Raw genomic sequence first — 17486 nt, 5'->3', positions numbered from 1 at the left:
AAGTCATTGGATATTTTTTAAATGGAGATTGACAGGTTCTTCATTAATAAGGACATCAAAGGTTGTGGGGGAAGGCGGAAGAATGGGGTTGAGAGGCAAAAATAGATCAGCCATGATCGAATGGTAGAGCAGACTCGATGAGCCGAATGGCCTAATTCTGTTCCTATGTCTTATAATGTGTCACATCTGCCTCAGTGATAGCTTTCCACTATTTCATTCATAAGATGATCGATTCAAGTTCCACCCTAGAGAAAGGTATTTTCTTTTCAAAAATATATTTTGGGAAATAAATTTGTAAATGCCATTCCTTTTCCATTTGTATGTGACATTGGTATGTTGCCATCCTCAGTACACGCCATTTCATTCCATTAATATTGAGCCCACATGATATCAATTTCAGTTGTCATACATTTGAAGAAAAGGTTGAAGGTTGAAGACACAGTTTCCAGGTTCTCAGTGCGCAGTAGTGGGTGGGCCTTAAAACAGTGACATTTCACACAGGACCTTTGTGGCAGCTGCACAAAGCTTCACACCATTCCACAGCATGCAATCGAGACCTTGGAATGTGCCAGTCAGCAGTATTTAGTCACAGACAGATCTTTGCACTGGAAGACCAGCAGGTTTCGGGCTGTTTAGGGGGCATCTTGCACCTTTTTGGAAAACCTCCAGCAGCCCTAGGTGTTTGTCTCGGCATGTGTCTATGAGAGCAGCTTGCAAAGCACAGAGTAACTTCAACAAAAACCACAGCATTCCTTTCCAGATTTTCTCGGCAATCATCCATTCCAGAAAGAGATGGGTAAGGGTTTCATCCCCACCACAGCTTCTGCAGTGGTGCTGAGACTCCAGAAATACAGTGAGAATCTGACCGCCAGGACTCTTACCATCAGCCAAGTCTTACCATCAGTCTGTGCTGAAAGTTTCAGTGATACCAATTTTTTTTTTTCAAAAGTAAACATTCTTGATTAAAAATATAGAAAGCCTAAACCTAATACAATCAAGACCTATATAGAAACAGAAAACTACAGATACTGGTTTATATCAAAGATAGACACAAATTACTGGAGAGTCAGACAGCATCCCTGGAGAAAAAGGATAGGTGACGTTTCAGGTCAGTTCAGATACTCCAGAGATACTGCCTAACCTGCTGAGTTATGCTAGCACTTTGTGTCTACAATCTTGACCTATCATCATCTTTGTTCTCTGCGTCAAGCAGTTCAGTCAACTTACAATGTGTAAGTAATGTATCATCCCTGAATATTCCATTGGTAAAGTTTGCGAGGCTTTTACACGGGGCCACGCCCCTCAGTGTTGAGTGGTGGTAGGACCCTAAACTATGTCCCTTCCCCACAAAGACATTGCACTGGCTGGACCGAGCTTCAGTGCATGCCAACACGATGACATGTAGCAGTTGGCAGCATTCCCTTACGGACATCTCCTTGAACTAGAAGATTGAGCACGTTTCGGGCAGCTCACAGTGCATCTTTCACCAAGATGATGATCTTCCAGCAGGTCATTGTTTATCTCTGTGTGCATTCCAGTGAACAACTGCTAGATCACAGAGTCCTGCACAAGGCAGTTGCTCAGGAAGAACCACTCACAAAGACCACTGCATCCCCTTCAGACGTTGGCAAAAATACAGTCACAAAGATGTGGTTGATCTGTCTCATCACAAGACAGATACCTTGAGGGAAGCATTCAATTGTATTGAGACTCTGGCAATGGATGAAAGCCCTTCCCTCCTCCAGAAAAACAAAGTCTTAGTGATTGATAGTTCAGGCAGGTGACTTTGTGCCAAACCACAAGATCCACCATCTCCTTCTCATTTAGAACTCTTAAGGTCATTCCATGTATACCAATGCCTCTCCTTTCTGTAGAAAAATGTCTGTGAGGGACAGCAGGTGCAGTACAGTCCAAATGAATGAAGTGTTGAATGGCAACGAAGCCAGGCCCATCCTTCTCAATGCCATGGATAGATCCTCAGCACGTAGTTTAGAGTGTACAGATAAAGTGTAGAAATAGGCCCTTCAGCCCACTGATTCCGCGCTGACCAGTGATCACCCAGTACACTAACCTACACACACTAGGGACAATTTTGAACAACTTACCAAAGCCAATTAACCTACTAACCTGTACATCTTTAGAGTGCGGAAGAAAACCGGAGCACTTGGAGAAAGCTCATGCGGTCGCGGGGATAGAACATACAAATTCCGTACAGACTGCACCACCCGTAGTCAGGGATCGAACCTGGGACTCTGGCACTGTAATGCAACAACTCTATCACTGCGCCACTGTGCCGGCCCAGGTGATGTAGTGACACTTGCTTTTTGCCTGCTCGGGCTCGATATGCAGGCTGATGCTGCCACTCACAAAGGTGACCGTCGTGATAAGGGCTACATTGGGTACAACTACCACATTTCTTTGGAAATCTGCACATTATATCCAGTGAATGCAATCCATTTTTTAATCTCATATATATATATATATATATATATATACAGTAAATACAATCAGTAGAAGTCTTTGCATTCTCTGACAAAACATATGCAGATCTTATGTTTCTTCTTAAAACAATGCATAAATGAAGTGTTTTAAAGGCTGTTACACAAGGCCTAGCCTCTTGGTGTTTAGTAAGGGCAGCACCCGAGACTGGTCCTTCTCCACAGAGCCTTTGCATTGGCTGCACAGAGCTTCAGTGTGTCCCATAGCACGTATTCCTGCTCCTTGGAGTGTACCATTGATAGCATTTGGACACAATCAATTTTTCCTCTTCCAGTGCAATACTGCAGTGTTGAATCAAAGTCCTGCGCATGTGGGCAATGACACAAGACACTGTTTCAAAGAAAAGTAAAGTGTTACCCATGGTGTCCTTGGCAATCATCTATCTCAGTCAGCATCACTGAAACACATTATCTGGTCATTTATCTGACTGTTTTCTGTTAAACTTGCTTTATGCAAATTCAATGTTGTGTGTCATGTATTCCATTCTCTGTAAAGCGTTTAGGGATATCCTGGAGTCATGAAATAGATTTTTAATGCATTTTTATTCTCTTTCAAATTTAATTTATTCTGTTGAGCTTTTTTAAAAAAATGTGTGTCCTTGATCTTTTTGATGTTCATGCTGTTAGAAAGACTCAGTATTAGCAAGTTCCTGTGTGCCCTCAGCAAAGCTGGTGCTTTGGAGAACTGGCACAGTGTGCAGGCAGTTCACCACTCTCCTACTCACTGCCCATGTTTGATTCTGTGATTAAATCTGTCCTTAAATAGAGGGTGGTTGAAAAAGCTGATATCGACTCAGGACACGTATAGATGCTAACAAGATTCCCAACCTTAGATTAAAGCATTCAGGGAGGGAGCCAAGGAGCATGCTATCGCACCTGCAGTATGCTGTATAAATCAGAGGACAAAGTGGCCCATCCTGAAGTTAGAAGGATTTTAATGAAAAACGCAACTATTTTTATGGTAGTTCTGTATTTCACAATTCTGGCCCCTCTCCTGCTCCATGATTGTCAGCCATGTCTCGAGGTATCCAGATCTCATGGTCCCTCCTTCAACCTCTTTGACTTCCGCACCTCAGTCAAGATCGCCCTCAATGTCCAGCCTATTTCTTTCAATATTTTCTTCAAACATCTTTTTGAGCAGTTTCAGCTACCCACCTTGTTGTGTCTTTCCAGCATTTTCAGGGTTTTTTTGAAATTTTTAGCATTTCCTTTATTTCCTTTATTTACCGGAGAAGTATGGTAAAAGCATGATTAAGAAGCGGATTGTTTGATGGATAGTTGAAAACCAGCATCATGCAGGGCTTTCATGCAAATCCGTGATATTTTTATCCAGTCCATTTATTCTCAGTCGTTTTTTTTCCACTGTGGTACTTCTGGAGTTAAAGCCAGGTTTACTATTTTTAGGAAAACCCATCCCCTCCAGCAACAGCAGCCCAGCAACGGACAAAATACATGTTGTACAAGTCAGGATGTCAGCCTTGTTTCACTGCTGGCCTTGTTCTGAAAGTAGTGCAGTAAATTTATTCTATAAATAGAGAATGCTTCCGTCCATTCAGAGAACAACAAAATTGAATTTGGCCCAGAAAAGATCCTAATGCAGTTGGAGATGTACATTTGACCCAAATAAATGGAAGTTCCTCTTTCCAATCTGAAGCTCTGTTTTGAATTAAGTTTGAAAATTACATATTGATCCAAAAATCTTTGTTCTCAGGACAATAAACCTTACAAGACTGGGAAAGGGGATGGGGTGGGGGGGGGGGGGGGCAGAGTCTCAGTGAAAAATTAAACCACTAATCCAAGGTAAACCTGTTGTTAATTGATCTTTTTAAGTCTACTTCAAAAGGGAAAAGATGCTGCATCAGATAAGCTGAAACAGCAATGAGTGAAATACAAACAAAATGTTACAAACACTCAGCAGGTCAGGCAGCATCTGTGGAAAGAGAAACAGAGTTGACGTTTCAAGTCCCAACTCTTTACCAGTAAGAAGTACTTTGTTCATATTTTTGTCATGTTACCACACCAGATATTGTAAGGAACAAAGCCTCCCTCTCTCTTCAAGAGTGTAAGATCGTCTGAAGAAATAGGATTCACCTTAAAAAATGATCTTGCAAAGTGGTACAGGGAACTTTATAAACTTTATAACTTTATAAAGTTAATACTTTAACCTGCAAACTGGGGTCATGGAGGATAGTCTCTTGTTATGATTGTTTCTTAACAGCTTTTCATCAACCCCAACTCTCGCTCGCGTCTACTCGTGTTGGACAGGAATTCTTTGCTAGCCAGTTGCAAGAAGGTGCATGAATGATATGAGGAGCTGGGCTTATCCACCCTAGACTCTACCACCTGCTGGAAAGAAGCTCTTCCTCTGTTTATGATATTACTGGAAGGGTATAGCTCAGATGTAAAAGCGGACAGCAGTTTGTAATTGGCGTCCCCTTGCTCAGGAGAGCGGTTGGTGGCGTTCCATCACAGCAAGGTGTTTTCTAAAAAGAAAGAAAGATGTGTGTTTGTATGTGTAGGAAGGAACTGCAGATGCTGGTTTACACCGAAGATGGACACAATTGGCTGGCATAACTCAGCGTGTCAGGCAGCATCTCTGGAGAAAAGGATTAGATGACGATTTGGGTCGAGACCCTTCTTCATTGTGTTTGTACTGCTGCTTTCATATCCCTATCAGATTCTTGATTCTGATCTCAGTTTGACCAGTGACAGATTTTTTTCTGTTCCTTGGACAGGGAAAGGAAAATTGGCCAAGGTTCCAGAAGTAGATTGCTATATAATAGTCTAAGCAGCACTTGCCAAACTTTGCAAGACTTGGTCTTTTTCATCTTTCACCCCCCCTACTACAATCAGTCTAAAAGCTCAATTCATTATTGGTAAAATTTAGCTGCTTGTGGCTTGTTTCAATGATCAAACCTCTCATTTATATATTTAGTAAGATGAAATGTTAACTTCAGAAATATCCCTCTGCACAAGGTTTGCCTAGGTAGTAAATTCAGTTTCCTTTCAGTGGAATACACAAGATGAAAGGACCCGGAAGGAAATTTTCTTAAGTTTTAAGAGAATAAAAACACAAAATTGTTGGAGTGACTCAGCAGGTCAGGCAGAATCTCTGGAGAATATGGATATTTTGGGTTGGAACATTTCTTCAGACTGATTGTAATAGAGGGGAGAAAGATGAAAAAGAGGTGGGGGTGGGAGAAATCCTGACAAGTGACAGGTAGATGGATGCAGGTGAGGAAGGTTTCGATTGGCAGTTGGGTAGAAAAAGCTGGAAATAAAAAGGAGACAAAAGGATGTAAAATAAGGAGAGAAGATGAGTGAAATATGAAGCCAGAGAAAGTGATATTAGTGGAAGGGGATGGGAGAGTGGAGGGGGGCAGGATAATGGGAGAAATGGTTGCACAGTTGGATGTGTCACAGGGAAGGGGCGGAAAAAAGGGGTGCCAGTTATCTGAAAGGGGTGCCAGTTATCTGAAAGGGGTGCCAGTTATCTGAAAGGGGTGCCAGTTATCTGAAAGGGGTGCCAGTTATCTAAAATACATAAGTTTATAAGCTATCCAAGCGGAATATGAAGTGCTGTTCTTCCAGTTTGCGTGCGGCCTCACTCTCGAAATGAAGGGGTCAGGGACAAAAAAGGTCGGTGGGGAATGGGAAGGGGTTAAAGTGGTTTGCAACCGGGGGGTTCTAATGCACCTCCTATAACATCATCTATTGCATTCAGAGCTCCCCATGTGGCTTCCTTTACATCGGCGAGACCAAGCATAAACAAGGCGACCATTTCACCAAACACATACACTCGGTCTGCCTAAATCTGCTGGATCTCCCAGTTGCTAATCATTTTAACTCTCATTCCCACACCGACCTTTCTTCACCTACCCACATCCTCCAGGGATGCTGCTTGACTGGCTGAGTTGCTCCAGCACTTTGTTTTGTTTCTGAAAACCAGCATCTGCAGTTCCTTGTGTCTAAAACTTTTAATTGGGTACGGAAGGCAAAACAGTGAAATTACGAGGAAAACAGGTATGAAGAAATAGAAATTAAGAAAACAGAAATATTTCTTTCGAACAATTATGTTTTTGAATGCCTTAGTATGTGGTTTAGAAGACATGACATGAAATACTTAAAAGGCAAAGAATTAAAGGATGCAGGGGAAGACCAATAAATGGGATTTGAGAGGATATCTTATGGTATAACTGCCCCCCCCCCCCCCCTTCTCCATGGTAATTTCAATGTAACTATAAAACATTCCACCCCAACTCTTATGTTGCAACTTCAATTTGAATTAACTAAATCCTTTGGCAATTCTAGTTTTAGGGATTTGATTATTTTCTCAGCTGGTCAGAATTCCTGATAAAAGTTCATCTATCCTCTTGACAAACCTGACAAAACACACCATCAAATGAAAATCCACCTGAGTGGAACTCTAGCAGTTAACGATTCCACCTCAGAACCACCTCTTGTCGGCTGCCTTGGCGTGCTTACAACCCTAGTGTGGTGGCTAGACAGGTACTGCGGATACATCACTTGTGCACCTGCCCTGGACCTGCAGGTGATGAATTACAATGTGGAGCAGCAAGAAAGCGTAGACATGTAAATTTTCCAGGGTATCTCACTTCAATTGCAAACCATTTCCAAAGGGAGGAGAACTGCAACAAATGAAAGTCTTGTGCTGAATGTTTTTCAGTGTACTCCTTCAGGCAAGTTTCCAATGTTAGAAAAGATGGAAGGTCATGATTTTTTTTTAATGGACTTAACATACTTAGTTGCCCACCCATTTTGTCTGCAATATGTGTTTTGGACAAGTCTAGGGGGATTGCATAGTTAAATTGAACTGAGGCCTATGTGTCCGCAGGCAGAATAAAATTGGAATTCCTTAATAATCCATTTTCAGCATATTTGTAGTAGCAGGAAACAACTTCCGTGTGAAGTGGTGCTCTGACTTCAAAGACCACCCACATTCCCACCTTGACAAAGAGCAATCCTGTCTTTAATAACAGAGTTACTGGTCAAGTAGGCAATGGGAAAGAAAGAACTCTTGCATGTGGAGACAGAATGCAGCAAAACACTTAATTGGCTTGTTATCACAAGACAGCAAATGGTGCCTCGTCACACCTTCAACCCAGGCCACCTCCATGACCAGGATTGTTGCTTGTCAGTTGATGGTGGCAGGTGACAATGAGAGGGAAACTGCAACCTCACTAAAGTGCCACTTTGGTTGGGCAGTGACCGAAGAATCTCCAACAGGAGAGAATTTCTATTAGACATGAGTACGGGGGGAATTAATTAAATTTAGTGGAGGAAAGATTGGAAACTAACAGTAGATAGGAGCATTAAATGAGGCTATAAAAATACAGTATCTAAGATCTGCGTGTCTTGAATGCAGAATGCACAAATAAATATAGAAAATCCAATCATAATGGGGTGGAATGGCTGAAGTACCAACAGCCCACTGATGGAGCTTTCTTCTTTTCCAAAATCCTTAAAGCTTTGTTATCTAAATAAGGCTATATATCACATGCTGTTAATCAATTCAGAAAGGCATGATATTAAAATAAAGTCATTTCATATTAAAATCAAGCAGGGAAATATCTTAATAAATGTTGCCAGGGCTGCTGGCCTCACGTTTTCCTGGGAGCCATCACTGTCATTAGGTTTCAAAAGCTTTATTTGATTTTTATCAAGATTTTAGCAACAGTGTAATATATAATTAGTTACTCAGAAAATCTGCTATAAGACATTATGCTGAGCATTTCTCAGTATAAGTAGCATGTCGATCGGCACACATCACCGCCTCTTCTCTGCTCTCCACCTCCCCATCTCCAAATTTCAGATGTCAGTGGGATTACCACACTCTTCAGAGATTGCAAAGGAGCTTGAAGGCTGACAGTTCTATTTAAATTAGTGGTGCAGTGCGTGTATATTGTACACAGCCAGCATAAGAAGCCTAGACAGTATAGACTTGCTGGTCATTGTTAACATAAGATTCTGTATTTTTTGTTGAGAAGTAGTCTGATAAATGCTAAATAAAAATGCTGGAAATATTCAGGAGATGAATATCTGTGGCTAGATATGCAGACATTGTTTTAGAATGGAGACCCTTCATGAAAAATTGAAATATTAACATTTCAAATTCAGATTAGTTTGTCATATACACCAGGGTGCAATGAAAATCCTTGTCTGCATGAAGCTCATAGAGTAAACAGTCCAGATGGTAATGACAGATACAACAAAAAAAACATGAAGAATGCAAAACAGAAAAAATTGGTGCAAAGCTTGCAATGCAATATGAAGCGATGACAAAATAAATGTGCAATAATAGAATAACCGAACAAGGTAGAGTTAAGAGTACGAGTATGTGACGGCATCTCCAGGAAGGAAATGGGAAAGAGGAGCCATCTGAGTGCAGTGTTGAAGAAGTTGTTAAGTCTGGACATCTGGGCTTTCAAGCTCCTACATCTCTCCCAAAAGAGAGAAAAGGGAATGGCCAGGGTGGCAGGCATTCTTGATAATACTTCCAGCCTTGCTAATGCAACGCACCATGAAGATGGACTGGATCCCGATCCACGGATCCACAGAAGCCACGGGTCCCGATGGTGTCAGCCCTAGGGTACTCAAGGCATGTGCCAGCCAGTTGTGCGGCGTACTCCAGCCTATCTTCAACCTGAGCCTGGAGAGGGTTCCTGTGATGTGGAAGACATCCTGCCTGGTTCCTGTACCAAAGAGGATGCGCCCCAGCTCCTCCAATGACTACAGACCAGTGGCGCTGACTTCACACATCATGAAGCCCCTGCAATTTGCTTACCAACAAAGAAGGGGGTTGAGGACGCCATCATACAACTGCTCCATCATTCCTATGCTCACCTGGAAGCATCGTGAGAGTCATGTTTTTTTTACTTCTCCAGTGCATTTAACACCATCCGGCCTGCACTGCTAGGGAACAAATTGACAAGATGCGGGTGGATGCTCCATTGGTGTCCTGGATCACCAACTACCTGACTGGACGATCACAATATGTCAGGCTACAGAACTGTGTCTTCTGGACATGGTAGTGAGCAACACAGCGGCCCCACAGGGGACGGTACTCCCTCCCTCCCTCCCTTCCTTCTCTTGACAACGTGAACCTGCATAGAGTTGTGAACACAGCCTATCACAGGCTCTCCACTTCTTTCCATATGATACGATACAATATCACCATTTACACCTCGGACTTCAGATATAACTTGGTCTCCAGCCACCTGCAGAAGTTTTCAGATTATTCTGCAATCGTGGGCTGCATTCAGTGAGAGATGGGAAACTGAATACAGAAGTGTAGTTAACGACTTTGTTAGTGGTGTGGGCTGAATCACCCGCAGCTTAACACTGACAAGACTAAGGAATCAGTGGTGGACTTTAGTAGGAGAGGAACATCTCTGAGCCCTGTCTCCATCAAGGGTGTGGATGTGCAGTTTTCGAGGGAGTACAAATACCTTAGAGTGTAACTGGACAGTAAACTGGACTGGTCCAAGAAAGCTGAGGCCCGGTACAAGAAGGGACAGAGCCGGCTGTACTTTTTGAGAAGGCTCCGCTCCTTCAACGTCTGCAGTATGATGCTGCAGATGTTCTACCAATCGGTGGTAGCCAGTGCCATCCTCTAGGCTGCCGTGTGCTGGGACAGCAGGGCCAAGGCCGCAGATGCCAAAAGGATCAACAAACTCATCAGAAAGGCTTGCTCCATCCTGGGGGCGGATCGGATTAATGGGAGGTGGACTTGGAGGGGAGGATGCTCCTCAAACTGCGGAACATCATTGACAATACAGCTCACCCGCTCCATGACACACTGATCATGCTGAGGAGAACCTTCAGCAACAGACTGGTTCTACCAAGATGCAGAACAGAACGCTACAGGTGATACTTCTTCCCTGTGGCTATCAAACTGTACAACTCCTCCCCCTTCTGTCGTGTAGTGCCAGAGACCCAAGTTCGATCCGGACTGACTACCCCCCTTCCCCCCATCCCCAATCTTTGCACATCCCCAATCGTTTCCACTCGTCACTTTAATTTCATGTTTCATGTATTTTGTATTTTTATGACTGTTGGCAGATCAATTTCCCTCCTGGGATAAATAATGTTCTATCGTATCGTATGGAAAGAAGTGGTGAGCCTGTGATGGGCTGGGCTGTGTTCACAACTCCATGCAGGTTCACGTTTTCAAGAGTAGTTGCCATACCAGGCTGAGATGCTGCTCGTCAGAATATACTTTCTAAAGTGCATCTGTAGAAGTTCAAGCAAATCCTTGTGAACATGCCAAATCTTCTTAGACACCTAACGAAGTAAATATGCTGCAGTGCTTTCTTGATTACCACAGCAGTATGAAGGGACGAGATTGTTATTATTAGTTTTTAACTAAGTACATAGCCGGGAAAGGGAGGAAAATTTTGTTTTTAATGATTTGCTTGGATTTGCGCTTGCATAAAACAGTTGAAAAAAAATCATCATCTTATTATTGTTTAGCTAATGAGCTAATGACACAAACAATCTCTATAAAGCATCATCCAGATTTTTTTGGATCTGATGATACATTCTCTGGAATTTCTTTAACATTTATTCAAAGAACGACATCAAAACTGAAATCCAGGAAGACTGCATGTTGTTCATATCATATCATATCATATCATATATATACAGCCGGAAACAGGCCTTTTCGGCCCTCCAAGTCCGTGCCGCCCAGTGATCCCCGTACATTAACACTATCCTACACCCACTAGGGACAATTTTTTTATTTTATTTTTATTTATTTATTTATTTATTTTTAACATTTACCCAGCCAATTAACCTACATACCTGTACGTCTTTGGAGTGTGGGAGGAAACCGAAGATCTCGGAGAAAACCCACGCAGGTCACGGGGAGAACGTACAAACTCCTTACAGTGCAGCACCCGTAGTCAGGATCGAACCTGAGTCTCCGGCGCTGCATTCGCTGTAAAGCAGCAACTCTACCGCTGCGCTACCGTGCCGCCCTTTTTGTTTACCCTTTGCATGTAGTACAGTATGTAGTAGCTGCGTTGTTACTTTATCTCTCAATTCCACTTCCAATTAGATTTTCAATCTGTTCTTAAACATTTTCTTAGCTTGTGCTTCAATCATTATTAGCCTTGATGATACATTTCATGACTTAATTAAGGATGGCACTGAAAATATACCAGGAATTGGAATGACGAAAATGTGTTGGTGTACGTGCCTATGTGGTTATCCATCAAGGACTTGCTAAAGTGTCCCACACTGTTGACTGCTCATCGTTCCTCAGTGCCTCACTGTCTCAGCCGGGTTATACGGACGTAGTTGTAGAGCAGGGCTTAAATCCATAGCCTCTTGATTACAAAATGAGATCTTTGTTGATCATTAACCTGGGGAAACCATACATCCTTTAGTGAGATGTTGGAAAGTCCCAATTTTCTTCTTGATGTACTTCAAATTATGCTTCACTGCTTTACACTGGGGGGCACGGTGGCGCAGCGGTAGAGTTGCTGCCTTACAGCGAATGCAGCACCGGAGACTCAGGTTCGATCCTGACTACGGGCGCCGTCTGTACGGAGTTTGTACATTCTCCCCGTGACCTGCGTGGGTTTTCTCCGAGATCTTCGGTTTCCTCCCACACTCCAAAGATGTGCAGGTATGTAGGTTAATTGACTGGGTAAATGTAAAAATTGTCCCTAGTGTGTGTAGGATAGTGTTGATGTGTGGGGATCGCTGGGCCGAAGGGCCTGTTTCCGCGCTGTATCTCTAAATCTAAAATCAATGCTATTGTAATGCAACATCAATAGTACTGATTATATTTAATTTTACTCTTTCCTCTTTCCCTATGATATGAAGATTTCTGTTTCTACGAACCTGTCACCAAGGAAGTCCTTGTATCGCACTCTCTCAGATGAAAGTATATGCAGTAACCGTCGAGGCTCTTCATACAACAGCTCCCGAAGCTCGATGCTTGAACAAGCACTGCCAAATGACATCCTATTCAGCACCACTCCACCGTACCACTACACCCTACCCCCACGTGCCTCACTCAGCCCGTCTGCCTCCGGTCTACGAAGTAAGTAAATAGCACAGATCACAGATGCCTTATCACAGATCATGCAATCTAAAATAGTGCTTTATAATCTCCAGTGATGCTGATTTCCCAGTGGTGAATGTGAAATTGTTAGAACCTGTGCCTGATCTAAACTTACTGCAACCATTACAAGGAAGCTACTGTCACAAGAACAAATCAGTAGGTGGATAATCAACTTACTTAAATACCTACCTGAGTCAGGCTTGCAGCACTGACCTCGGTCACTCCTGATTAAGTCTGGTGCGCTGACCTCTACCGGACTGAGGTCAGGCGACAACTCTCAGACACCTCCTCCGACTTATCCTTGGACCATAATCCCACAGATGAGCACCAGGCCTTATTCTGAAACACCATTACTGATCTCATCATGTCCAGCTCCCTGCCCTCTAAAGCCTCCAACCTTATCGTTCCCCAGCTCCGCACGGCCCGATTTTATCTTTTACCTAAAATCCACAAACAGAACTGTCCTGACAGACCCATTGTTTCTGCCTGTTCATGTCCCACCGAATTAATTTCCACCTACCTCGGCTCCATCCTATCCCCCCTGGTCCAATCCCTCCCCACCTATGTCCAAGACGATGAGCCCTGAGCTACCCAAGTGCATGCACTAAACCTAGTGCTATTGTGTTTCTATTGTCTCCTAAACTGCTAGTTGCCCTGAGACTCTCTCTTTGTTAGGAAGACAGTAAAATATTCCCCATCTTTGCATCTAAGGAATGAACAGCTGAAATGCACATCAAACTAACTTCTGTCTGCTTGGCAATCCTCTTTTTCCCTCCCCACCCACTGGGCACACATGAATGAAGCCATGCTGGTTTTACCTGCATTGTCATGGCAAGGAAAATTAGTGATCTCTCTGTTTTCTCTTTCTGATTAACTGTATAAGTGACTGGTCTACGTCCATGTGAGAAATCAACATTAACTATGTTACTTGAGAAATCTGTGTAATGCCTTCTAACTGAAGGGTGCATCTGGCCATTCGGGGTAGTAGAGAGTGTTGAATAGTATTTTGGAGGCTCAAGTGGCTGATTGGCTGCTCCTGTTATGTTTTATGTCTGCAGAGTTATGTCATGTTGAGTTTCATTGGACAGGGTAGATTTTTTTACTGACAAAACAATCTCGACTTCGTTTAAAATAATGAATTAAAAATGAGCAATGACATTCCCTGAAGCACACAACAAACTTAGTTTCAGTCGCCTACTGTTCTGTGAAAGTGGTGCAGAGAATGGCTTCAGTTCCAAGGACACAGTTCATTGGAGAGTATCTGCCATCTGTCACTGATGACCTGGACAACGCACGCCTAAAACATAAAGCAGAACGTAGTAGTCTTAAATTCTTGAGAATTTAAGAATAGAAATTGGTAGCGTGTGTTATAATATGCAACATTTTCTCTCCTTTCCCTTTGCAGCTGAGTTCTGGTTTTCTGATGGATCTCTTGTGGATAAATCAAGGTTCACTGATCCTGGCTTGATGCCTCTTCCTGATACCGCTTCTGGCTTAGACTGGTCAAACCTTGTAGATGCTGCACGAGCTTTTGAAGGTGAGAAAGAAAAGTGATTTGTGCACCTACCAGTGGATCTGATGGATCTTCAATTTGGTCCCTAGGCATTTACAACAGTAGCCTAAATAGATTTACCACTTTGTAAATTGTAGTACATAAAAATTGTAGCCCACTTGAAAAACATGCAAAATCAGATTAGAAGGCACCATTTGGGTTTTGTGGAAATTATTCTGTTTCCAAGAATATAAACATAAATCTCCTTTTCTACAGATTTCTACAGTATTACAGCTTTTAAATTAGGAGGATTGTCGTAACATAGGAACTACTGTTACAAACTGGTTTCAAATGCAAAATAATTGGAAGGATTTTCTAATGTAGATGCAATTGCACAGAACAGATCTTTCAGTCCAGCTGTCTTTCTGCTACACAGAAGACAGAATCTTTATTTCATTCAAGCTCATCACCAGTTTCCGATAACCATTTCTACTCATCTTCCCAATGCTTTCATGTGCTTACAGGTTTCTTATCCTCACTTATCCTCACTTTTCTTCTGGCTAGAGGTTTCTCCTGCTTATATTTAATTTTATTGATGGCTATCTTATATTTAAGATGGCCAGTTCAGGACTCTGTCAGAAGTGGAAATATGTTCTCCATATATTCCCTATTAATTAAACCTTTTATAGACAATAGACAATAGGTGCAGGAGTAGGCCATTCGGCCCTTCGAGCCAGCACCGCCATTCACCGTGATCATGGCTGATCATCCACAATCAGTACCCCGTTCCTGCCCTCTCCCCATACCCCCTGACTCCGCTATCATTAAGAGCTCTATCTAACCCTCTCTTGAAAGCATCCAGAGAATCCGCCCCCATTGCCTTCTGAGGCAGAGAATTCCACAGATTCACAACTCTGAGTGAAAAAGTTTTTCCTCATCTCCGTTCTAAATGGCCTACCCCTTATTCTTAAACTATGGTCCCTGGTTCTGGACCCCCAACATTGGGAACATGTTTCCAGCCTCTAGTGTGTTTAATCCCTTAATAATCTTATATGTTTCTTTAAGATCCCCTCTCATCCTTCCAAATTCCAGTGTATATCATTGACTTAAAGACCTCTCTCAGGGCATCTGTGATCTTTTTGAGTACAACAAGGCTTAATCTGTCCAAACCTTTCCGGTAACTATGTGGTCTAGGACGCAGAAGCATTCTTGTGACTCTATTTTACCTTGCCTCCATTTCTTCAATCCATATTCATTCATAATCTAAAGTGAAGAACCATTCTTCAAGACTGGTGCCGAGTTGGCGGCTGTTTTGCAGAGCATTTGTGCTGTCCACAATGGCCATTTTGAGCTTTGTGGTTGTTTCCCACACTCACCTGTCTCCATGGCCTTCTCCAATGCCACAGTGAGACCAAAAGCAGACGAGAACAACAGACTGTCATATTCTGCATGGGTATTCTACTACCCAAGGATATGAACATTGAATGTTCCAGTTTCAGATAACCCACACCCCCTGTGTTTCTTTCCCACTCCCCTCAACCTACCCAAGTTCTTTCTCACTTGTTCACCTTTTCCATTCTTCCCCCACTCCCATTACACTCTGCCACCCGGTTTCATCTGCCCTTATTCAACAAAACCTATCCATATAATTTATTTTTCCTCAGACTCTCCTTCCTCTTCCCACCATCTGGTTACAGCTGCCCACCATCCTTCTCATATCTGCTTCGACTTATCACCTTCTAGCCTCTCTCTACCTCCCCCCTTCCATCTCTCCAATTTTCTTCTTTATCCATTTCCACCCATCAACCTCCAGCTCTAAATTTAACCCCCTCCTTATCTGGTTCCATCAGCCCACCTTCTCTCTCTACCCCCCCCCCCCCCCTCTCACTTGGTTCCACTTATCACCTACCAGTCTCTATTTTACCCTTCCCTCTATTTCTATATACAGGCAACCCCCGTATTATGGGGAGATTATGTTCCTAGAAAATGGTCTGTTTACGATTCTCTGTAATGCAAAGCCAAGTTGTATGCTTGAAAGAAAAAAAATTGTTTATGAGAGCGAATTTTATTTGTGAATTCTGTAATGACGAATTTTCATTCCCCGAACAGCCGTAATGTGTAGGTCCCCTGTACGCTCTTCCGTCTACACTCTCAATACTAATGCTGGGTCTCGACCGGAAACATCGACTATCCCTTCACCGCCACCAATGCTGCTTGACTCACTGAGTTCCTTTATGCACCTGCATCCTTTTACTCCTTTATCCTTTTTAGCCTCTTATTCATAGATCATGTCTTCTTTATCTTTCCCACCAGAATGCATCGCTTCGCACCTAATAGTGCAATCAGTTTGTTAAGCCATCTGGAGAAATGCACCTCTTTCATCATTTCTTAGTGGAGTTGCCAACTCTTAATTCATGTATTCCTGGAGGCATCATCATTAACCTCAGGCCCCACACACTCATGCATCCTTTCTCCACCTCAATATTTTTATATTTGAAAAAAATATTTCAAGAAAATGATGAAAAAGATTATGCCCCTGATTTCCTCGCTAGGTTGCTTGCAGCGGTGCCCAGGAGATTAATTGCAAATTCCTGGAGAATCCAGTGTAATGCTGTATCTGTCAAATATGCTTCTGGTTGGATCAGTGAAGGATTTGTTCTGTCCAGTGCACCGTGATTATGTACTGTTCAGTGATTTTCCTGTGCTCACTTCACGAAGAGGCTATACAGTGGGGCTTTCAGAAACGAGGACCCTTAAATAGGCTAGTTAGTTGAAATGAAATTAATCATTAAAATATGAATTCAATTATACTTTCCAAGGAGCTGCTGCAAAATGATTGAAAGAATATTTTCAAATGTGGTGGTGTGGGAAGTGCATGGTGTCAGGTTTACTTCTGTTAGTGGCAATCTTGCCTCGAAGCCAGGTTGTCGGCACTCGTTCCACTCGAGAGACTTGCACTCAAAAATCAATACTAACATAGGCTCCATTGCAGAATAATAGTGTATTGTGTTGTCAAATGCACAGTCCTTTAGATGAGATGTTAAATCAAAACACCAACTGCTCTCTCAGCTGGATATAAACGATTGCATGACACCATTTTCGAGGAAATGCAGGGAGATATCCCTCAATCCTCGTTGTTAAAAGATAGGATATCTGGTTTTAATCATTTTGCTTTTTGTGTGGCCTTGGTGTGGCCAAATTGCACCCAGAAGTGGCTGTACTTAAATTTTCTTCATTGGCCATAGAGTGCTTTTGGGGTGTTCAGAGGTTATGAAAAGCAGTGAATAATTTCGGTTTTCCATTGTGTAGTACTGGGTATATTCAGAATGTCAATTCATATCACATAATGCTTGACTACATGCAGTCTAGGGTTGTTCTTTCATTGTTGCCATGGATTAGTCAT

At 42.6% G+C, this 17486-nt stretch overlaps 1 protein-coding gene across 8 annotated transcripts in view; it reads left to right on the top strand.

Moving 5' to 3' along the window:
- Positions 1-17486, top strand: part of LOC144593494 (signal-induced proliferation-associated 1-like protein 2) — a 389226-nt gene that overhangs the window by 337079 nt on the left and 34661 nt on the right. For all 8 annotated transcript variants that reach the window (XM_078399153.1, XM_078399151.1, XM_078399145.1 and 5 more), the window contains 2 exons: positions 12351-12570; positions 13997-14128. In XM_078399153.1, the coding sequence (XP_078255279.1) occupies positions 12351-12570; positions 13997-14128 (352 nt within the window). The remainder of the gene's footprint in view (positions 1-12350; positions 12571-13996; positions 14129-17486) is intronic.

The sequence above is a fragment of the Rhinoraja longicauda genome, chromosome 5 (genome assembly GCF_053455715.1).
Source record: "Rhinoraja longicauda isolate Sanriku21f chromosome 5, sRhiLon1.1, whole genome shotgun sequence".
In the NCBI taxonomy this organism is placed as follows: Eukaryota; Metazoa; Chordata; class Chondrichthyes; order Rajiformes; family Arhynchobatidae; genus Rhinoraja; species Rhinoraja longicauda.
This window is presented reverse-complemented; position numbering and strand designations above follow the sequence as displayed.